The sequence below is a fragment of the Nycticebus coucang genome, chromosome 20 (genome assembly GCF_027406575.1).
Source record: "Nycticebus coucang isolate mNycCou1 chromosome 20, mNycCou1.pri, whole genome shotgun sequence".
Lineage (NCBI taxonomy): Eukaryota > Metazoa > Chordata > Mammalia > Primates > Lorisidae > Nycticebus > Nycticebus coucang.
In genome coordinates this window covers 46,520,209-46,543,842 of record NC_069799.1, presented here as the reverse complement: position 1 = coordinate 46,543,842, position 23,634 = coordinate 46,520,209, and the positions used below count along the sequence as shown (strand labels likewise).

Sequence of the window (23,634 nt, the reverse complement as noted above, 5' to 3'; positions counted from 1 at the left end):
CCATTCCCTTCTGCCCACCTTTTGAGACTGCTTTAGGAATACACCAGAAGGCAGGTGGGACAGGGCAGTTTAGGAGCAAAGGCTCTGGGCTCTCCTAAGATTTGCTAAAAAATCACTGATGTAAGGCGGAAGGATTAACAGGAGGCAGAAGACATGAATTTACTTAGCATGTATACCAGAGAACCCTCAGAATGAAGATTTGACTCCTCGGTGGGGTACAGAGACTTTTAAAGAATGGGAGCTTGAAAGCAGAAAAACAGGTTTTGGGAGAGAGAGGGGGATGAAACTTTACAGGCAACAACCCTCTTTGGAGAAAGCAGATGGTAGATACTTCTTTTCTGACCTTTGAAATTGTCAGACTCCCAGTTAATCTTCCCGAGAGCAGGTAAGGATAGGTCTGGCTGTATTAATGGAGATTTTCTATAGGTGGAAATCCTTCCACCCTTCCACAAAAGACAGCTTTGCAGTGTTACTTCTATTATGTGAGACTCACAGCAGCCATATCAAAATCTGTCAAAGAAATACATTTTGGGTGGTGCATATTACAGGGGTATTTGCGAAACTTGGTAAATGTAGAATGTAAATGTTTTGGCACAGTAACTGAGATAACGCCGGAAAGGCTATGTTAACCACTGTGATAAAAATGTGTCAAATGGTTTATGAAGCGAGTGTATGATGCCCCATGATCATATCAATGTATACAGTTATGATTTAATAAAAAAATATATATATATAAAAAAAAGAAATACATTTTGGGGTAAAATATTTCTAGTTTTCTTCAGAAGGAAGGAAGAGAGAGCACAGTGACAGGGAAATGGTTTATGAACTTGAACCTGGACTGCTTGAGCAGGTCAGGACCTGACAAATCCTCTAGCCCAGTTCTCCCAACTGTCAAACACCGGTGTCCTTTGTAACTCCCTGGAAAATTGCCGGCAGGTGAGGGAAGGAGGAGAAAAAAGAACAAAATCCTCTAATAACCAGAGACTTTCAGGCTCCAGAGAGAGGCAGTCTCCAAAAGGAGGTAAGTTCAGTATAAATTTGGTTAAGACAATAGTTCTTTAAGATTAGCACTTTAAAAATACCATATCTGGTTAAAAAGAGACAAAGGCGACTCCTGGAGGAGGTATTTTCTCACCCTATGGTCGGTTAGTCCCTCACCTATGCTTTGGAGGCGTACAGCATCATGCATGCACCGAGCATTTATTGAGCACCTACTGTGTACCATCCACCGTTCTAGATGCTCCAGCAGACTGGTGGACAAAGCATGTGCGGAAGGACTCCAGCCAGCAGGGGTATACAGTGTCCTGGGTGAGGGGCTCAGAACACAGGCCCCAAAAGGTGACTGCAGGAGAGCAAAATATGCCACCCCCAAATATGCCTCTTTGGTATACAGGATTATGTTGAGCTGATTATTTTGAGAAAATTCAGACCCAGGAGAAGCCCTGGAAAAGAAATGTAAATCTCCTACACAAAGGAAATCACCAGTTGCAAGGGTGTCTCCCCTCAACTCTGGGAAGAGAGATGCCTGAATCACCGGACACTTTTGCCCACGGAGAAGCCATCAACTTCAGCCTGTGGGATGGACCAAACCTTTGTTTTAAGGAGCTTCTTCCAGCCATCCCATTGTAACTGGGCCTTTGTCCACGCCCTTTGTTCTTTGTAATTTAAACCACCCTTTTGAGACCTCGCTAGAGCTTACTCATTTTTCTGAGTTGTCTCCCATGGAGACATGAGGTATACAAGCTATTAAACTCCCATTTGTGCTTTTCTTGTTAATCTGTTTTTTTTGTTGTGGAAGCTCAGCTAAGAAGTCATGAAGGGGTGGAGTTGAAAATTATTTTCTCTTCCCTGCATGGGCGACACAGATGCTTAACTGGTGAGGGTGAACTGAGGACATTACATGGGGAGTAACGACTGCAGGGGAATTGGGTCCAGAGGAGGGGGCGTACTTGAAGAAGGCAGGGAAGGAGGGAGAACATGGACAGATAGTCTTGAATGAAACTGCCAGGGAACTTTCAAATAAAGGTTCAAGAAAGTAGAAATGGAAAGGAAAAGATAGAGGGTTTGAAATGATGGAAGGAGGAGTTGTATTCTCTCATTCTGACAAGTGACGTGATAGAATTTGCCATTGAGAAGAATTAATCAGGCTGGGCATGGTGGCTCACATCTGTAATCCTAGCACTCTGGAAGGTCAAGGCAGGTGGATTGCTTGAACTCAGGAGTTCGAGACCAGCCTGAGCAAGAGCGAGACCCCATCTCTATTAAACATAGAAAAAGTAGCTGGGCATCATGGTATGTGCTATAGTCCCAGCTACTTGGGAGGATGAGGTAGGATGATCTCTTGAGTCCAAAGGACTGAGGTTGCTGTGAGCTATGATGATGCCATGGCACTCTCCCCAGGGCAAGAGAGTTAGACTGTATAAAAAAGAGAGAGAGAGAGGATTAATCAAGTTTATATTCCCATTACTTAAAATATGCAAAGGTTGAGAAATCAGTGCAATATTTGCTCATTATCACATTGGCACCATAGTCTAGCGGCATAGCCTGAGTCTTCCAGAAAGCAGATATGGGAGCACAGGCAAGGTTGAAGAACATACACTTTCTGTGGAGTGTGGCTAAGGAGTGGGAGTGAAGGATGGAATGAAGTAGGGAAAGAAGGAGAGCTGGATACAGAGGAGTGATGTCAAGCTGGGCACAGCTACTATGTCTGATCTCATGGGGGTGCCTGAGATGTGTCTCGGTGGTAATCACCTCAGGAAAGAAAGTGGGGGAGGCACGTATCTATTGGCTCTATGTCTTCCATGGTCAACGGTTTGCCCCACAGGGTATTAATTAGCATTGCGCCAACTTCTGGGGACACAAAGCTGGGGACATCAGCCACCATAGCACGACTGGCAGTGGGGACCCTAATCTATGTGCTGTTAGGTTGCTCCTGCTAGTCAGATCCTAATAGCAGATGAGGCTTGGAGGGTGTAGAGTGGTGCCCAAGGGGCATGTTGACCAAGGCAAGGTGTTTGATACAATTAATGACTTAAGGAAATCTCTTGTCTTGGAAATACAGCAGACCCTCTTTAAGTTGACCACATAAGGGACTGTAAATAACTGGTTAACATATGGAGGTGGTCAACATAAGGAATAAGCCCTACTGTACTGATATGTACATGTGGTGCATGCCTGGTCTTTGAACATTAGGTCAACTTAAGGAGGTGGTCAGTGGAAGGAGGTGGTCAACTATGGAGGGTTCTACTCTACTATGCTTCTGGTGGAAATCTAGTCAGTGGATTCCTTCCAAGTCTATTGGTAATACCTATAGTCTTCCACACATAAAGTAATTCCCATAACAGATAGCTACAGTCTGTCATGGGCCATTCATTGAAATCAACTTTGTCCAGCAGGATTTGGGACTTTTTATGAGGGCCAGTGTGTGGCTGAAGTTTGGCATTAGCTAAGGAAAGGCAGTTGGTCATTCGATCACCTTGAAAGCTGGCAGAGAATTATAATGAACTAGAAAACTAGATGAAGTGTGAACAGGCATAATTTGGGAATAAGGCAAGGTTTTAGATCTCTCTTTTACATTCTTATGGGGAGACCTGGCTCTAAATAAGAAGTTGTTCTGCTGAACCACTTGAGAAAAATAGAGACCAAGAGAAACAAGAGATAATCAAGCCATCGTCAATGTCTTTCACCCATCCCTGCTTCCAAGTTATGAAGTTCAAACCAGGTTAAAATAAATATTTAAGGGTGGAGGGGTGTCAGAGAAAGGCAGAAATGAGTAGGGCCTTATGGTTTATATTTGGAAACCATCTGATTCTGCTACCACCTTCCTCACTTCTGACCACACCTCAGCCTTCTTGAAACAATGGGCAGAATGGCTGGGCGTGGTAGCTCACACCTGTAGTCCTAGCACTCTGGGAGGCTGTGGCAGGTGGATTGTTTGAACTCAGGAGTTTGAGACCAGCCTGAGTAAGAGTTAGACCCCGTCTCTACTAAAAGCATTCTATCCAGGGTGACAACTTGAGACTCTGCCTCAAAACAAACGAACAAACAAAACAATGGACAGAATGACTTGCTCCCAAGCAACTTGAAAGTTGTGCCCCAGAGGCTGTAGCGAAAATGTCTGTGTTCCTGAGATGACTCTGTCCTCACACTTTGCAACAGAGCAGTTACTAAGCTGCTCTTGTGATGATTTTTAGGCTATGTCTTCCCCCAAGAGGCTGACGTCTTATAAATGCATGTAGTTTGTATTCAAATAAATACACAGTTGATGACTGCTTAGCCAGAAGTTAAAATGATAAATCCAATCACGCTACCACAGCTTAAACTGTCGTCTTTATTTGGGTTAAACTTGCTAAATGTCAAGCAAAATTTTGTATGAGAAGAATCTGTAGCTTGCTTCCAGAATCAGCCATGTTTGTGGTGAGATGTATGTAAATTCACTCATTTAGTGAGGCTTGTGAGCTGCAAAATGGTCTTTCATTGTGATTATTTTCTCCCAAGTCTGATAACTATGTCCTGGTTTTTCATTTCTACAGCTATTGTCCTGGCTAGATAACCTGGAATGACCCAGAATGCTTCATATCTTTGGAAGATCATTATTTTGGCTGCAAAAGAAAGTCCTGCATTTGGAATAGTAACATAAAATGATGTGCATGGTGGAGACGCAAAACATTTCTCTTCCAAAAACACACTTAGGGAGGCCCCATGCTCTGCATTGGTAAGAAGACAGTCCAGGAGAGGTGCCAATATTCTGTTCATTGCTTTAATGAATGATTTTTTAAAAATGTATTTATGCATATGAAATTGGCTTACTGAGGACATTTCCTTTCCCAAACTTTGTAGATAAAAGAGAAATGGCCGTAATTTAGGTTCGCTCAAAATGCATCATTTTTAATAGTCTTTGTGTCACATGACTAAATCACTAACCACTTCTAACCTTACTCTCTCTTGAATATTTATGGGTTTTCAGCCAGTGCCTGTGGCCCAGTAAGTGGGGCGCTGGCCCCATATTACCGAGGGTGGTGGGTTCGATCCCAGCCCTGGCCAAATTGCAACAAAAAAATAGCAGAGCATTGTGGCGGGCGCCTGTAGTCCCAGCTGCTCAGGAGGCTGAGGCAAGAGAATCGCTTACGCCTAGGAGTTGGAGGTTTCTGTGAGCTGTGATGCCATAGCGCTCTACTGAGGGCGATAAAGTGAGACTCTGTCTCTACAAAAAAAGAAAGAAAGAAAAAAGAAAATTTATGGGTTTTCACCTAAAACTTTTCCTATGTATTTAACTTTTCCAGTTTCTTTACATTATATAGTAAGATTGTCTAGGTGAAAACTTTCTGATACCCCGTTTCCCCGAAAATAAGACAGTGTCTTATTTTAAGGTGTGCTCCCAAAGATGCGCCAGGTCTTATTTTCAAGGGACGTCTTATCTTTCCTGTAAGTAGGTCTTAGTTTTGGAGGATGTCTTATTTTCGGGGAAACAGGGTATGTATTCAATTCATAGATTTCATTTCTAATTTTTTTTGAGACAGAGTCTCATTCTGTTTCCTGGCTAGAGTGCCATGGCATCAGCCTACCTCACAGCAGCCTCAAACTCCTAGGCTCAAGTGATCCTCCTGCCTCAGCCTCCTGAGTAATTGGGACTGCAGGTGCCCACCACAAATGCCTGGCTAATTTTTCTATTTTTGGTAGGGATGGGATCCCACTCTTGCTCAGGCTGGTCTTGAACTCCTGAGCTCAAAGGATCCTCCCACGTCAGCCTCCCAGGGTGATGAGATTACAAGTGTGAGCTACCATGCCTGACCTAGATTTTGTTTCTTTTTTCTTTTCTTTTCTTTCTTTTTTTTTTTTTGAGACAGTCTCACTATGTTACCCTTGGTAGAGTGTCGTGGCATCACAGCTCACAGTAACCTCAAACTCTTGGGTTTAAGCGATTCTCTTGCCTTAGCCTCCCAAGTAGCTGGGACTACAGGTGCCTGCTACAATGCCTGGCTATTTTGTTGTTGTTGTTGTTGTTGCAGTTGTCATTGTTGTTTAGCAGGCCCAGGCCAGGATTGGAGCCACCAGCTCTGGTGTATGTGGCTAGCGCCATAACCACTGAGCTATGGGCACCGAGCTCTAGATTTCATTTCTTTCTTTTTTTATTTAGAGACAGAGTCTCAGTTTATTGCCTTTGGTAGAGTGCTGTGGCATCACACAGCTCACAGCAACCTCCAGCTCCTGGGCTTAGGCAATTCTCTTGCCTCAGCCTCCCGAGTAGCTGGGACTATAGGTGCCTGCCACAACACCTGGCTATTTTTTTGTTGCAATTTGGCCAGGGCCGGGTTCGAACCAGCCACCCTTCCTCAGAATATGGGGCCAGCGCCCTACTCACTGAGCCACAGGCACCGCCGACCTAGATTTCATTTCTAAATCTCCAAATTAACATGTTTTCTTTCTTGTCATCCTCTCCTACATTATTCTGTCTTCTTCTTCTATCCCTGCTTATACTAATGGTCCTGTCTTAAGTTATCCCTTATCCCTTGGATTTAAAAAACAAATGAATAAAAAGTTTTGTTAGAAAAAATCTCAAATGTACATCAAAGTCTCTGATAAGGTCATGAATGCTCATGTGCACTCATCACTTAGTTTCTGTAATTATCAATTCATGGCCAATCTTATTTCTGGAATATTTTAACCTTTAAGAAGTAACTGATTATAGGGCGGCGCCTGTGGCTCAAGGAGTACGGCACCAGCCCATATATGGGGGGCGGCGGGTTCAAGCCTAGCCCTGGCCAAAACTGCAAAAAAACAAAACAAAAACAAAAACCCACAAAAGAACAAAAAGAAGTACTGATTATAATGGAAAATTCTGACAGGTCAGACAGCATGAAAATCAAAAACCTCTGTTAATCAAAATAGACTACAAAGGGCATGAAAGACAAGACAATTCTGGAAACTATAAAGAACTCCTATTAATAAGAATCCAGTAGAAGAAAAATGTGTAAGAGACTTGAATGGACATTGTATAAAAGAGAATATCGGTGTGGTTAATGTACTTATGAAAAGGTGTTCTTACATTAATAATCAGAGAATGACTAACATCCACTAAGGAGAAACAATGTGGCATTTCCTCCATAAGCTGTGCAGAATAGCCATAGGACCCAGAAATTACACTCTAAGATATACACTCAAAGGAATTGAAGTCAGAAACTCAAACAACTATTTTTACAGGCATGTTCATAGCAATATTATTGATGGTACCCCAAAGAGGAAAAACTCAAATGTCTATCAACAGATGGACGCATAAAGAAAATTTGACATATAAATATAATGAAGTATAATTCAGTCATGAAAAGGAGTGAAGTCCTGATACACGCTCCAACATGGATGAGCCTCAAAGTGTCGTCTCCCGTGAAAGAAGCTGGACACAAAAAGTTGCGCATTCATGATTCCATTTATGTTATAATAAGTATCTAGGATAGGCCAACTCATAGAGACAGAAAGCAGATGAGGCCTGATTACGAGGAAAGAGGAAACGGAGAGTAACTACTTCATGGGTGTGAGTTCTGGACTGATGAGAAAGTCGCAGAGCCAAACAGAGGTGGTGGATGGCCTATACTGTGAATGGACTTAAGGCCACTGAATTGTTTATTTAAAAATGGTTATGCCGGGCGGTGCCTGTGGCTCAAAGGAGCAGGACACTGGCCCCATATGCCGGAGGTTGGGGGGTGCAAACCCAGCCTTGGCCAAAAACTGCACAAAAAAAAAAATGGTTATGCAGGCTCAGTGCCTGTAGCTCAGTGGTTAGGGTGCTGGCCACATACACTGGGGCTGACGGGTTTGAACCCGGCCTGGGCCTGGTGAACAATAAGGACAACTACAAGAAAAAAATAGCCGGGCGTTGTGGAGGGCTCCGGTAGTCCCAGCTACTCGGGAGGCTGAGGCAAGAGAATCGCTTGAGCCCAAGAGTTTGAGGTTGCTGTGAGCTGTGATGCCACAGCACTCTACCAAGGGTGACATGGTGAGACTCTGTCTCAAAAAAGAAATGGTTGTGCAGCACAATTCACAATTGCAAAGATGAGGACTCAACTTAAGTACCCTTTAATTCATGAGTAGATAAAGAAATTGTGGCACGTATACAAATGTGTATGTAAAATACATATGCACACGTATATATACAACACAGAATAAAAAAGAATGAAAAATGTCATCTACATACTCACCATGGAATTAAAAGGAATGGAATAACATCGTTTGCAGCTACGTGGAGGGAACTGGAGACCTTTATCCTAAGTGAAGGATCTCAGGAATGGACAACCAAACACCACATGTTCTCACTAAGGAGTGGGAGCTAATGGATAGACACATCTGGGCACAAAGCGATATAAAGAACTTAAACAAGGAAACAGGGAGTGTGGGTGTGGGATAAAAACTTACGTATTGGGTACAACGAACAGTGTTCTGGTGATAGGCACACCAAAAGTCCTGACTTCAGCATTATATAAGATATCCAAGTAATAAAAATTCTCATAACCCCTTCATTAATATTTTGAAATTTGAACAACAGCTTAGACTAGAAAAATTGTTAGTTTTATGCTACTTGACTTTCACCGTAATAAAAAGGATTGTATAGTATGTAAGTCTCTTTTTCTGAATTTAGTCAACAGATGAAACAAATTTCTGGAGACAGAAGTTAAGGTAGCAGTTCCTGTTGGGGAGAGGGGTTAAAGAAGGGCTCGGGAAGAAGCACAAGGACAAGGTCCGAGGTGCTCAAGTCCAAGTCAGTCCCTTCTAGAACCTTCCTTACACTTGTCCATCAGGGCTTGGCCGGGCCTGCCAGGACTGGCCAACGACCAGTGACATCTGCTCATTGGTGAGAGCAGATGAGAGAGCTGTGGATCCCCCTTGCTTTGCAAGCTTGTGAATTCAGTATCTGTATATGGACTTTGAAACTTGCAATGCTCTATTCCTCGACCTGATTGTGCTTACACAGGTGTGTTCACTTTGTGATACAACATTGAGCTGTATGCACTTAGGGTTTTTGCACTTCTCTGTGAATATGTTAACCTTTGATATTAAATTTATTTAAAAAAAACAGAAACTAACACACAAACAGGCTTTAGATCTTCTGAAAACCCACGTGACCCAGTTCCTAATCTATTGCTTATTTCTTCATGCCTCAAGTTTCAAGATGGTTTCTGGCAAAGCTTTAAGAAATCACAACATAAGGACCCTTCGTTTTTGTTTCAAGTCACTGTCTTCCTTGTCCATCCTGTGGATTTTTGCTACATTGGTTTTATAGCACAGATGATTAAGTCAATGAAACAATGTTTATTTGCCCCCCCCCACTTTTGTTTTAGGCATTTAGTTGAGGTCAGAGATTCCAAGAACATTAGGGTTCTTATTTTCAAGCGAATCCTATTGAAATATGGGATAATCTTTATTATCACTTATTAGCAAAGTGATAATTTTAGCGTTGATGCTTATTTGGAGTGAGGAGGATAACGTCTGAAGGAATTACTTGTTCTAAAATATCTGCCTTGTGATTTCCCTTCTGTTTGTCAATCTTGTGAGTTTTGCTTTTGTTCTGGACAATGAAACCAAAAGCATTGTCTCTAGAAGTTTACTCTTGAATGCAGCCTATTGATCAAGAGAGGGAGTGAGAAGATAAGAGTAGAAATTGGAAGAGAAATTGACTTGCCTCAAGTTTTCATCTATTAGAACACTTGACAAAGATTATTACTTTTTCTTGAGAAGATGAGTCAAACAATGGTCAGGACTGAGCCATTTACAGCAGCCCTGAGTGAACTGTGCTCAGGAACCACTGAAAAGTTTGAAGTTTAGTAAGAAAGAGGACAGAAAAAGGGAGAGGAAGAATACAGATCCCAAAAATCAGTAAAGGGAGAAGGGAGAAAAAGTAGACAGAAAACAGCAGCTATCTGTCTATGCCACTGGCTTTCCTCATTTAAAGGAGAACTGAACTAAAGTTACTATAGGCTGGGTGCCTGTAGCTCAGTGGTTAGGGTGCCAGCCACATGCTCCGGGGCTGGTGGGTTTGAACCTGGCCTGGGCCTGCTAAACAGACAAACAAACATAGGCGTTGTGGCAGGTGCCTGTAGTCCCAGCTACCAGGGAGGGTGAGGCAAGAGAATCTCTTGAGCCCAAGAGTTTGAGGTTGCTATGAGCTGTGACGCCATGGCACTCTACCAGGTGACAAAATGCGACTCTGTCTCAACAACAACAACAACAACAAACAACAACAAAAAAACCTTACTGTAGTTACCATGAAATCCCTACCCAGTGAGGGCTCAGACTGCATCTTTTCTCGGCCACCTTGATCATTTCAATGAATCTGATTGCTACGAATTGATGTTTTGGTTTCTTGGTGATTGGAGTCTGTGGAAGAATTGGTGTTTTCCAATTCCAAATGAGACAGGCTCATTTGAATTAGGGATTGCTATACAGGGTAGATTTATTTCTAATTTTCCACTGTAGAGAAACAGAAGCAGAGCTACACTGACGCTATGTAGACCTCTAGGAACACACTTGTAGTTGAACAGATTGGTTTTATTGGCTCTCTGCAATGGAAGACAACACAGGCAATCATGGAATTGTGGAGTGTCTCTGTAGGACAGTTTTAGGAAGGACTTGTAGGATTTGGACTGTGTAAGGTCTGCAGTCCCTACACCTTAGGCTCTGAACTGGTACAGGTCTGTGGCCTGTTAGGAACCAGGCTTCACAGCAGGAGGTGAGCGCTGGCCAGGGAGTGAAGCTTATTTGCATTTATAGCCATTCCCCATGACACCATTGCCTGAGCGTCTCCTCCTGTTAGATCAGCAGCAGCATTAGATTCTCATAGGAGCATGAACTCTCCTGTAAACTAGGCATAGGAGGAACATAGGTTACTTCTTATGAGAAGCCAATGCCTGGTGATCTGAGGTTGGAGATGTAATCATCCCCAAACCATCTCTGCCTCCTACCCCGATCTGTAGAAAAATTGTCTTCTATGAAACTGGTCCCTGGTGCCAAAAATGTTCGGTGCTGCTGAGTTAGGTGATTTGGGAAAGGATTTAAGGAAGTAGGACTTTGGTCTGAATTAGATGATGTCAGGAAGTGGAGTTAATTCTATAATTGGGCATCTTATCTAAAAGGTGGGGGGAAGGAAGTCACATGAGAACTTTAATTGCTAAAGAATCAGTAGTCACTCATATTACCAAGGATGAGGTAGAGGGTTGCTATTTTGTGGCTTGGAAAGTATTCATGTTTTGTCTGTGTTCCAACATAATATGGAGCAATCTTATTTTTGCCATGATTCTTCATGGTCACAAAATGGCCTTGTCTGATGGTGTTCTGTGTGGTTGTATGTGTTCAGTAGGACAACACCAAGACCTAACCGTGACTATCAAAACCACTTTTAGCAAAACCACATCCAGCTGGTTGTATCAGGCCAGGTCCTAGATGTCGGGACTGCTTTTCTCTTTCTCAGTAGCAGACAATAGCTAAAAATCGAGTCCTTCAAATCAGGTGATATGTTAATTAGGACTAAGTTTGACCACATTACGCAAAGAAACATCCCGGAATAACAGTGGCTTAAATGATAAAAATGTTTCTCTCTCTTTCTCGTATAAAATAATTCTAAAGGTAGGTCTTCCATAGCTGGAGAGGTGGCTCCATGATCACCAGGAACCCTCCTATCTCAGAGCTCTGTCCTTAGACTTATGGTCCAAAATGGCTGCTCGAGTTCCAGCCATCACACTAAAATTCCATTTGCAGAAAGAGGAAGGGAAGAAGAAGGGTCTTGACCCCTTTTTTTTGAGACTCCCTAAAAGTACCTTTCAACACATCTCATATTCATTCACCAGCATTTGATTATAAAGCAAAGATGTCTGTGAAGTATAATCTTTTAGGTAATGACAGAGTCACTAGAATTTTTTTGTGGTTAAAAGAGAAGTAATAATTGGTTTTTAGGGAAACTATAAATGCCTGGATTTGGGATAATACCATTGCTACACTGAGTTCTATGAAAAACAATTCTCCTGGCTCTTGTTGTATGCAAATATCCCTCTCTTAGGTGAAAAACAGCAAGTGATTAATTATGTCAAGGGATGGTCTTTCTTTTGTAACAACCTCAAGAGTTCAAGTTTCCAAAGTGAACTCTCATTTCAGTCTTTTGAACCTTAGTAGCTTGACTGAAAAGAATATTGTGATTCAGCCTCTTGTTGCTAAGCTGCCAGACAATTCACCTCTAGCAGCAGGGAAGAAATAGCTATGCTGTTGGAACTATTTAACTTAAAAATCATCCTTGCAAATTTATTTTTAAGAATAACTAAATTCCTTTGTTTGGAAGAGCTATAAAATTTTTGTTTGTTCCTCTTTCTTTTTTTAAAGGAGGTAATAAATAAGGTGAATAAAATTGTAAACAAAAAGTTCATGTTGGTATTATAACTACGTGCAGACATCTGGGCTGGAAATGTGAGAAAATTGTAAAGAATTTGGAAAGGTTCAAAGGCTCAGGTTATTAAACTTTTAATAATCTTCTTTCTGCAGGGCTAACCCCCTGCTATTCTTTCAGCGTAGTAGAAAAACAAAATACGGACAAAATTGTAGTTAATTAGCACTGACTCTTCCTTAGAAAACCTATAGAAATTGCTTGGGGGTTTTATAGAGGCTGAGAGTTAGGAGCTACTGATTTGTAAAGGTATAACATCCTTTACACTTAACAAATTTAGAGGATTTTTTGTTAGATTTTAAGGAAATAAGATGCATTTTTTCTTTTCTTTTCTTTTTTTTTTAAACTTGGATTTTAATTATGTACACAAATAGCAACATGAGCATGAAGAATTCTAAGCCTTATACATTATCTCTAGGTGACAGGATTTCAGATTAGTTTGCTTGTTTGCTTGTAGGATAATATCACCCAAGATAAAAGAGGCCTAGTATAGTTTTTCCTGATGAAGAATGCCCGTTTAATACATTCAATACTGACTTCTCAGCCATTTGTCTGTAGAAATAATTGATTTACCGTATGGAATTTCCAATGTTTACCTATATTTGATTAAAATGGGCAGAGCATAAAGTTTTCTACTTATTTCCAGGTGAATTCTTCACATTTCCTGGCTTTTGAAAATTCCCCTTCCACAAATCTTCTATGACTATGTATCCTCGCAAACCCCAGTCATAATTTCTCCCCACCGACCTGGACAAATGCAATGGCTTGTTGTGGATAATAGATAGAGGCAGCTAATCCCATGAAACCAGGTGGATACACCAGCTTCTTTACTTTTGAACCTCTAGCCAAAAGGAGTCCAAAAAGGCCAGCGAAACCGATAACACCAAGTCTTGGGAAAAACCCAGGAGGGGCATGTTGGAGATATTCATAGCTGTCTAACCCCAATGGAACCAAACTTTGCATCTTGGGCTTAGTTTGGGAGTATGTTTCCTGACACCAACTTGTATATGGCTCGCAGTGATTTTGCAGTTGTGAGATGCTTTCTTCAAGTTGGGTCCGTGGCTCCTCCACATACTTGGATTGACCCTTGGGAACTGAGTAGAGTGAAAGCTCATTACCCTTCATTGGATTTGTGAGGGGTGAGTCCTTTTTCGGTGCTTCATAGACTTTGAAGGTGAGCAGGCTCAGGCTGGCCGCCCCAGGACCTCTGAAGTACTTCTTCCTTCTCTCCCAGTATTAGTTGGAACTGGAAGGCTATTTGCATATTAGAAGCGCTGTAATCCCAACACTTTAGGAGGCTGAGTCAAGTGGATCACTTGAGGCCAGGAGTTTGAGACCTTGAACATGTCGCTGGCAACGGTGGCTCCGGCCATATTTTTTCTTTTAAAAAAATCTGTCAGTAATTCATAGACAGTAGAACTTCTGTAAAAGTTGACCACCTAAGGTCAACATATGGAGGTGCTCAACACAGGAACTAGGCCTACTATATTAACATGTACACATGGTGCATGTCCAGTCTATGAAAATTAGGTCAACATAAGGAAGTGGTCAATGTAGGGAGGTGGTCAACTATGGAGGTTGATTGAAAAACGCTATTTTGCAAGAATTATCTATGAAAATAACTGCACTTGGTATTTTAATGTTTTCCTATTGATACATCTGAGCAAAATAAAATAAAATATTAATTGCCTGTAATGATACGCTAATGAACAAATGCTATGTCTTCAGAGGAGTGACACATTTTGGAATAAAGCAACAGTACTCCCTCATCTTTGAAATGCAGTGAAAAGTGTAGAAAACGGTTTCTCTTCTGAGTAAAATACAGTTTATTTTTGCCATAGATTTGTAATGTCAGCGTTGAGATTTTTGTCTGAATTTAGTTTTCTTGTAAAAGCATCTTAAAGTATATGGCACGCCAATGTGTAACACTGCACGTATTTTACTATGTGCTGAATAAGACTATACTTAGTGTATGAAATTTCTGTGAGCCGTATGTATGTCTCTCTATAAAAATGTGCATATATGAAGTCACATGCATCTATCTGAAATATGCAGACACAAGGAATACGTTCCATTGTGTCCTATCAAGGAGGGTGAAAGAATTTTACTCTGTAAGCTCCAGCCATGAGCACTGAAATATGATTTGCGAGAGATGATGTTTGGAGTTGGTTTAATGGGCTAAGTGATTCCAAATGCAAGTCCATATCACAGACTCCCAGGCTCTTTGTGAGACTAATTGACTTTGCTGTAGAGTTTTGGCAAAGCTCTTATTATTTTTACTACATTTTCCTTTTTAATAATGTAAAATTGAACTAACTTCTGAAATTCAAGTTACCCTTTATGAGTTTGTTAGCCCTTCCTTTACCAAATTAATGACCGACGAGGCAAGACAGCCAGGAATATTTTACTGCTCTGGGTATTTGTTAATTGGTTGTTCGTTGAACTATATATGAGGGAAAATTATTGCTACTATAAACCATAGAGTGTAAAGGAAAAGAGGTGATATAAATATGGAATTGGAAAGGGCGGAGAATGCCAGTAATGTAAAAGTTCTGTTTTTCTGCTGGAGGGTTCCCCGAGGAAGACTGAAAATAAAACGCCAGCAGACCATAGTGTAACGTAGAAAAACGTAGAAATTCGTGTGGGGAACTCTCGGAAGAGAAGATTCATTGTTTCAATTCGCTTTTCAAGCCTTTATGATAAATTTCTTTTGTTCTATAAAGAACAGCCGCGTGCTCCTCAAGGAAATAATAAGCAGTAAAATCTATTTCACCTTGAACATGGCTGCAAAAGTAGTTGATCCTCTGGACTGGGAGAGTGATTAGAAGAAATAAAAATTCCAAGACTGGAATTTCTGACCCTTCAAGAATGCGAGGTGTACGTTAATTTCACTTGTCTAGGCCTGATAGTCCTTGGAAATTTCCCTTGGAATATTCTGGGGGGGGGGGGGACCCTGTCAGATATACAGCCCAGAACCCTTAGCTCAGTCTCTCCGTGTCCACTTTTGCCCCCATCCAGGGCTCTGTCTCTCCTAATGCTCCTTTCAAACGCCCATCAGACATTGTTTTAACTCAAGTTTTAAAGCAGGGAAGCGATCCAGGGGGCTGGCTCATGTTGCAAAGGTTTCCAACAATATCAGGTAATTCTCCATTAGCTGGGCTCCATTCAGAGGGGTAATCGAGACCTGAAAGGCTGCACGACTCATTACCAATTACCAATTCCCTGGGCCATCCGGTTCCCTGGCAGAAAGGCTTCCGATGAATTTGCCTTGCAAATTGAAAACATGCTGTCAACAGCAACAAATCCCAAAGATGTTTACCTTAATTTTTCCGAAGAGGCAGGCTCTTAACATGTGGATGTTTTTGTTTAAGGACCTGCATTCTAGATTTCCTTCTGTTTCTGGGGTCAGTGCCATTGCTGCCAAGGGGGTGGTCACAACCTCACTGATGGGAGAGAGAAGACAAGTGGCCACGTGGAGACTTGCTGCGACTCTTGCCCATGTTGGGCCTGTGCAATTTCCAGTGGAGCCTGAGAGAGAACTTTGCACTGGCCATGGGTTAGTAGACGTCACTGTTGACAGAGTCATTCATTTTCCTAAGGGCATAGGCACCTGGGGCATCGTGCTATTGAAGAGCTCCAATAATAATAATAATAAAGATAATATTTATCTTTAATAAATAATAAAGCTGAGGTCCTGATCTGTTATGTCACTTCCCCAAGGACACCTGCGCAGTTAGCCTCATGGTTGAGTCTGGAAGTTAGGGTTTCCCAGAAGTCCTTCGCTGCTTTCCCCTTACGTTAGGTGCTTGGGCTAAATTGTTGTTCATGATTGATGTGTATAAAATAAAGCATTAGACAGCAATTAATGTATAGGGCCAAGTGTGGTGGCTCATGCCTGTAATCCTAGCACTCTGGAAAGCGGAGGCAGGTGGATCATTTGAGCTCAAGAGTTTGAGACCAGCCTGAGAAGAGTGAGACCTTCAGTCTCTACTAAAAATAGAAAAGAGTAGCAGCACCTGTAGTCCCAGCTAAGCTACTCCGGAGGCTGAAGCAAGGGGATTGCCTGAACCCAAGAAGTTGAGATTACTGTGAGCTAGGATGCCATGGCAGTCTACCCAAGGCACAGACTGAGACTCAGTCTCAAAAAAAAAAAAGAAAAGAGAAGAAAAAAATTAATTTATAAACCTCTGTTGAAACTGAGACCATCAAAACATAAGCCTCAAAGGAAAAATACTTAATCCTTTGAAACTTGTGAAGTGCTAGGTGACATCCAGTCACTATTTCTAAAGGTGCTGTTGGAAGTATCCCATCCATTTGGCTCCAGGGGAGGAGTGTTTTAAAGTAATGTCCTGATGCTCCTGCTCATGGGAGGTCCATCCAGGGTTGAGCAGAGGCTGGAGTGGAGACTGGTGGATGATAGAAGCAGTCCATGCAAAACCCCGGGGATCTAGATTGGGAAAGCTCTACACTGCCTTTAGTGTCTTGTTTTAAATCTAAGTGTCCCCTCTACCCATAAATTAGAGTTGAATGTATTTACTTAGATTATATGTCATCAAATCACAAGCCCTACCCCGAGGTCAGACAAGTACCTTGAGCAAGTTTGAAAGAAAAACTTAAAACTTTCCCCATTGTAAACACTGGGGAAAAAAAACAAAACAAAACAAAAACCCACCCATCTTTCTATGGCTGCCAAGGAGAAGGGAAGCTGGTTTTAGCCAGGGCAGAAAGTAGGATTCCCATTCACACTAGGCTCATTTCACAGAGGGCTTTCTGGAACCCACAAACCAAGGAGTTTTGCTAAATGGGTCAGGCTAATACGTGTGCAACTCAACACTCTTGAGCGTGTCCTGTGAAGTCTGCGAGAAATAAGCAACACACAATGTTCTCAAGACATAGGAAATGGAAACATTGGGAAGCTCAGACTTGACCAGGTAAAGTAATGAAAGAATAGAAACAGGTCATGGGCCTGGGGGCTCCTTTTGTTCCCCCAGAGTGGGATGTTCTTGTCACCCTTTCAGGGATATCGTGGGCATCCCTAAAGAGCTCCATCGGATCATGTCCTTACAGAACAAAGAGGACACACGGAGAGCTGTTTCACATTCACTTTGTGACCCTAGTTTCAGCTTTCCTCTCCCCGTTTATGGAAAGCAGTAAGGTTCGGATTGGCAAGTATCTTTGAAAAGGATTTTCCCTAACAGGTGACTAGGAGATGGGCAGGGAAGACCTTGGGTATTGGAGTCGTCCTAGTCCATTCTGGCTGTGATAACAACCAACCATGGACAGGGTGGCTTGTAAAGAACAGAAGTTTGTTTTGCAGTTCTAGAGGCTGAAATCCTAAATCAACGTGCCTGAAGATTCCGTGTCTGGTGAGGGCCTGTGTCCTGGTCATCTTCTTGGTGGGGTCTTCATATGGTGGAGTAAAGAGTGAGAGAGCTCGCTGGGGTCCTTTTTTTTTTTGCAGGTTTTTTTTTGGCTGGGGCTGGGTTTGAACCCGCCACCTCCGGCATATGGGGCCGGTGCCCTTACTCCTTTGAGCCACAGAGGGCAGCCCTCTCTGGGGTCCTTTTTATAGAGGCCCAAATCCCAATCCTGGAGGCTCTACCCTCATGACCTAACCACCTCCCAAGGACCTCACCTCCTAATACCATCACATTGAGGGGTAGGTTTCAACCTATGAATTTTGGGGGGACACATTCAGGTTTACTGCACGAGTCAAACACACCTCGAACATCACAGAGAAAACTACCTACTGCTTGTTATTAGCATTTAATGTTTTAGATAAAAAAATTTTTTAGGTTTTTATTAGATAAAAAGAATCAAAATGGGGCAACAAAACATTTATTCAAGAGATCAGAAGAAGACCAGAAAGAAAAATCTCGGGACTGATTTACTCATCAAAAAACTGATTTCTACTGCTCTTATAGGAAAGCGACCCCAAACATTTCCTTCCTTCCCTCCCTCCCTCCTTCCCTTCCTTCCTTCCTCCCTGCTTCCGTCCCTCCCTCCCTTCCTTTTCTCTCTCCATCATAGAAAGATAATCCCCAAACAGTTGTACTGGAGGTGACAAAATTGCCTGAGTAAGACATGTGCTGACTTCCAGGTAATGTTTATTTCCTACCAAGTTTGCACATCATAAAATTTGACCTGGGCCACTTGATGAAGTGTGGTTCTTGGTAAAGAAGAATTCACTAGTTCTTTCCTCAACAGGATATTTGCTATCAAGCCAACACCGAAGGAAAGTACTATCACCTTAGAGAAATTGAGTCTAAGTTTGACTTATGTTTCACTCAGTCAACTATAATGTATCGGTATTAGATGGCTCGGGACTTAACTGTGATTGGAAAACTTAGAAAATTTTTCCTTCTGGAAACTGATGGGTTTGAAAGTCAAAGGCATTGGCTGAAGTTGAACTCAGCATGCCTAGAATTCTATCTTAGCTTTTATCAGCCAGTTAATTGTGCCCTGAGTCAGAGCTATGGCCCTTGGGCGTGTTCCCACTGGGTTGTTACTTAGATGGCATCAAAAGATGTTAGTGCTGGGCACAGTGGCTCATGCCTGTAATGCTAACACTCTGGGAGGCTGAGACAGGAGGATCACTTGAGCTCAGGAGTTCGAGACCAGCCTGAGCAAGAGCAAGACCCCATCTTTTCTAAAAATAGAAAAATTGGCTGGGCACGATGGTGCACACCTGTAGTCCCAACTACTCATGTGGCTGAGGCAGGAGGATGGCTTAAGTCCAGGAGTTTGAGGTTTCAGTAAGATGCGACAATGCCACTATTCTTTAGCCTGGGTGATAGAACAAGACTCAGTCTCAAAACAAACAAACAAAACAAAAAAACAAACAAACCAAAAAGATGTTAGAAGTAATCCTACTATCAGATCCTAGGATTAGTCACTTAGGATGGTGATCTTCTCAGAAGGATCAATGGGAAAGAGAAAGTGGGAAGGAGAGTTGTGTCAAGGATGCCTCAAAAGAATCAGAACAGAGTCCAATTAGCACCAAAGGAAGGGCAAGGTCATAAGCCTCTACACAACTTTCACTTTGTCCCAGGCTTACTGCTTTCCTGGGTATATTTGGCATAAACCACACAGCTGATGGACATCCAGTAATTCTCTGAAGTACCTGGTGGTGAACCTGTCAACACTTAACACTCAGGAGTTAATTTCCTAGCAACCTAATTACAAGTGTTAATTATTATGAAGTTTATGGAAATGAGATTTAAAACACCCTTTGGAATCTGCACCTGCCTTATTTCAATTTTTGAGAGCAGTTATACTGGTAATTACCATCTAAAATGGCCTTTGGAAGGTTCTGTATCAAATCCTGGGGTAGAACTTTCTGGGAGGCAAAGTTTGGAGATTTCTATTTTAAGTAGCTCTTCCTTTTTATTGGGCCATGGGGACAGTGGCTCTCAGGGACTTTATTTATATCTGGCCTCTTGATAAAAGCACTGAACATATCTAGCCTCTTCATCTAGCCTTTTTTGAAAAAGCATTCAGAGGGGTAAGAACATGTCATAAAAAGGGTCACCCCGAGGACTGCTCCAGTTTTCCAGGAACATAAAAATTGGTGACGTAGGGAGGTGAAAAATGGGGCATCAAATCCCAAAGAAGGCTCCAGGCTCCTTCCTCCTGCCTTGGCTGTGTCGGCTGCTGAGTTGCTAGCGTGTTTTATTTTGGGGACAAAGGACAGCACTGTTTAATCTCCCTGTCCATGCCAAACTCAAAAGCTTGGATCACTACATTCTGCCTCCTGAAATTCCTTTTGCAGTTTCACCCAACGAGGTGCTTGGAACTGCCTGAGGTCTTGCCGCACCCTGGGAAATAGTCCCCAGGTTTGGTCCCCAGCTAGGTATTTCAAGCATGACCAGGTGAGTTCTGTAGAATTTGATTTGGGCTCAGCATGTAAATCAGAGTGAGCTCGCGTGCTGTAAAAAGCATTGAGCAAGGCATCAAACAAGCTTGCTGGAGTATGATGCTGCCCTTGACTGTTCCCTGCACACAACTGGCTTAACTGGTGTGCCTAAACAGCACAGTCAGTTGGCTAATCCTATTTTTTTTTTTAAAAAAGAACTATTTTAGAGCAATTTTTTAAAAAGGAAAATATAGTACAAAATAATGGTTTTGTGTTCAGGTGAAAAATAGAGTTCAGTTAGAAGGCCTTGACCAAACTAAAAATCATTAAAACTAATTGGAATTCTATAGACCAGTCCCCAAAGAACTCAATTTGGTTCATCTTTTCCAAATAGCATGGATAGCAATGTCATTGTAAATGGGATACAAACAAACAAACAAACAAAAAAATTCTTATTCATTTATTTTTTAAATTCTGGAACTGATTTCCACCATACGAGAAAAATTAACCAAGCTGTCTGGAATAAGATCCAGGTGAAAAATACCAATGGTATCTTACTTCTTTGAGTTTCTGGAGAAAGAGATACCAAGATAATTCCAGTTTCCCGAGAGAACTAGCAAAATCCGGACAAGAGGTTGGTTTTAATAATGGCCCTCGCGAGCTGGTCTTGACCTTAATTGTAGCAGGGAATGAAACCGTAGCCATGGAGTGGTGTGTTTAAAAGCCACCAAGAGGTTTAAGCAGGAGAGCGGAACTGCAGGAAGGAGGGAATCATTAACCACAGAAGTGACTGAAGTGGTTTAATAATTATGTTATTTCAAGGGGGGAAAAGGATCTGCCTAAAGTAGAAAGGGAAGGGAAGGATTGATAAATAGAACTTATTTCTGTCCTAGGTAGTCAGCTGGTGGGAAGACTAGAGGGAAGGGCCTATTAACTAATTGATCTGCTAGACTCAATAGAGAACTCCAGCTGGAGATCAAAGAGAAGTCTGTGCTACAAAGGCAAGCGGCAACCTCGTTCCAGATGTCCCTCCTCCAGCTCTGTCATGCTTGATAACTGTAGAGTATGGCTGAATCTGGCCAAAGGCCTTGTCCATACACCCGTTGACATAAAAAGCAAAGAGGTCTGTGTGTACACGCATGTGCGCACAAGGTACACACGCATACTTGAAAAAGAGACAAAAACAGCTTCGAAGTCTAAAGGGGTCAGAGTCTAAGCTTCATCTGGTAGCTAAGAAATTATATCCTCTCTATTTATTTGCAAAGTGAAGGGGACCGAAAAATGTGCCAAATATAAACTTTTTTTTTTTTTTTTAATTTGGCCGGGGCTGGGTTTGAACCCGCCACCTCCGGCATATGGGACCGGCGCCCTACCTGCTGAGCCACAGGCGCCGCCCCAAATATCAATTTTTAAAAGGTCGTTATACCTTCAATGTTATAATATTGCCACTTCTAAACGCACAGTAGGGTTGCATTGTAATATACATCTATCACAATAAAAGGAAGGATATTTTGAGGAGCAGGTGACATTATAGAGATTCAACTAGTACTGTTCATTGATACAACTTTTTTCATGTTTAGAAGAACAGGGAGAGTTAAAATTCCAAACCTGATTTTTCTCTTCATCATAATCCTAGGATTGTTTGTTGACATGTATTACCTACTTTTATCCTTGCCAATTCTAACTGTTTGTTCTTGGTCTGCTTTTCTTGCATCTGGGTAAGGTATTATTTATGATGAGGCCAAAAGTTTGGTTTAGAAGGTTCTTTGAAATGTATGTAGATTCATCAATACTTCCTTTCTATGAACTTTCAAAGATTCCTACAGTCTTGGACATTTTGAAAAATGAGAAGTCTAGAATTCCCTTGATGTGGTTAGTTTGGTCTGGTCTAGGGCCTTTCTTAAATTACTACATTGCTTTCTCAGTTGATCACAAATATCACCAAAAGGTCATTAGTTTATCTGATTGGTAGATGTATTGGGGTTCTGAGATGGTTAGATTGAAATCTTAACTGATTACAGACAATTAAATTCCCCACAAAAGGAAAATTTCCATTAAATGTCTAAATATTTATACTTCTGTGATACCTGAAATTTTCAAAGGATAATCTATTTTGTTTTCTTGCAAAGAAAACAAAGCTGGGCTTCTGTTTTTGTTAAAATTTGGCTTGTAACATTTCCCATTACCTTTATGTGTGTCCCTAGGCACATGTATTTAAAAGAAGTATTTGTTGGGCGGTGGCCCCATGTACCGAGGGTGGAGGGTTCAAACCTGGCCCTGGCCAAACTGCAAACAACAACAACAAAAAATAGCCAGGTGTTGTGGCGGGCGCTACTTGGGAGGATGAGGCCAGAGAATCACCTAAGCCCAAGAGCTGGAGGTTGCTGTGATCTGTGACGCCACAGCACTCTACCAAAGGCGACAAAGTGAGACTCTGTCTCTTAAGAAAATAAATAAATAAATAAAATAAAAGAAGCATTTGTTAGATCACCTGTTAATCATACAATTTGGCAGAGTGGAAAAAGTTAAAGGTAAAGATAGCTCTCAAAAAGATAAATTCTATATACTTTGCTAAGTGCTTTCTTGTTTTTTTTTTTTTTTTATTTGAGACAGAGTCTCACTTTTTTTTTTTTTTTGTAGAGACAGAGTCTCACTGTACCGCCCTCGGGTAGAGTGCCGTGGCCTCACACAGCTCACAGCAACCTCCAACTCCTGGGCTTAAGCGATTCTCTTGCCTCAGCCTCCCGAGTAGCTGGGACTACAGGCGCCTGCCACAACGCCCGGCTATTTTTTGGTTGCAGTTTGGCCAGGGCCGGGTTTGAACCCGCCACCCTCGGTATATGGGGCAGGCGCCTTACCGACTGAGCCACAGGCGCCGCCCTAAGTGCTTTCTTGTTAAAATGGCAGGCCGAGCTTATGGGTCAACCTTTATGCTTTCTCAAGGTCCCATTGACATGAAATTGAAGTTATTACCTGCCCTTCGTCTGTTTTCCATCTATAAATTTATTCAATGAAACCACAACAGTGCTGGACGTCAAGAAAGAATCACAGAGTGGGAATAAACGGTGGTAGACAGAAAGCAGATGAACTTATATGAAAAGCAAACAAAAGTGTAAACAGGGAAAGGGATTCCAGAGATAAGAGAGGGCTGGAGAAGGACCCGGCTTGGAGTCATGAAACATAAAGCACACAGATGGCTCGGGGGTGGAGGGGTGCGGGGGGGCACGCATCAGAGTGTTTATGTTTAAAGTGCTGAATTCAGGACTTTGGGATATCTTCCCTCAACTGAGTTTCCCCTTCTCCTCTATTCCTTCTTTGTACCACTCCACAATTTCAAAGCAAATATGCAGAAATTGTGATG

At 42.0% G+C, this 23,634-nt stretch overlaps 1 protein-coding gene across 1 annotated transcript; it reads right to left on the bottom strand.

Annotated features, from left to right (window-relative positions):
* Positions 1–13,144: 13,144 nt before the first annotated feature.
* Positions 13,145–13,611, bottom strand: LOC128572968 (MICOS complex subunit MIC26-like). Its single transcript, XM_053573139.1, has one exon. It carries the CDS (start codon positions 13,541–13,543, stop codon positions 13,145–13,147), a length of 399 nt encoding a protein of 132 aa, XP_053429114.1. The 5' UTR covers positions 13,544–13,611.
* Positions 13,612–23,634: the final 10,023 nt, after the last annotated feature.

Bases quoted from the DNA above. Each gene is read 5' to 3' on its own strand.
- LOC128572968 (XM_053573139.1), bottom strand. From the start codon at position 13,543: ATGAAGGGTAATGAGCTTTCACTCTACTCAGTTCCCAAGGGTCAATCC.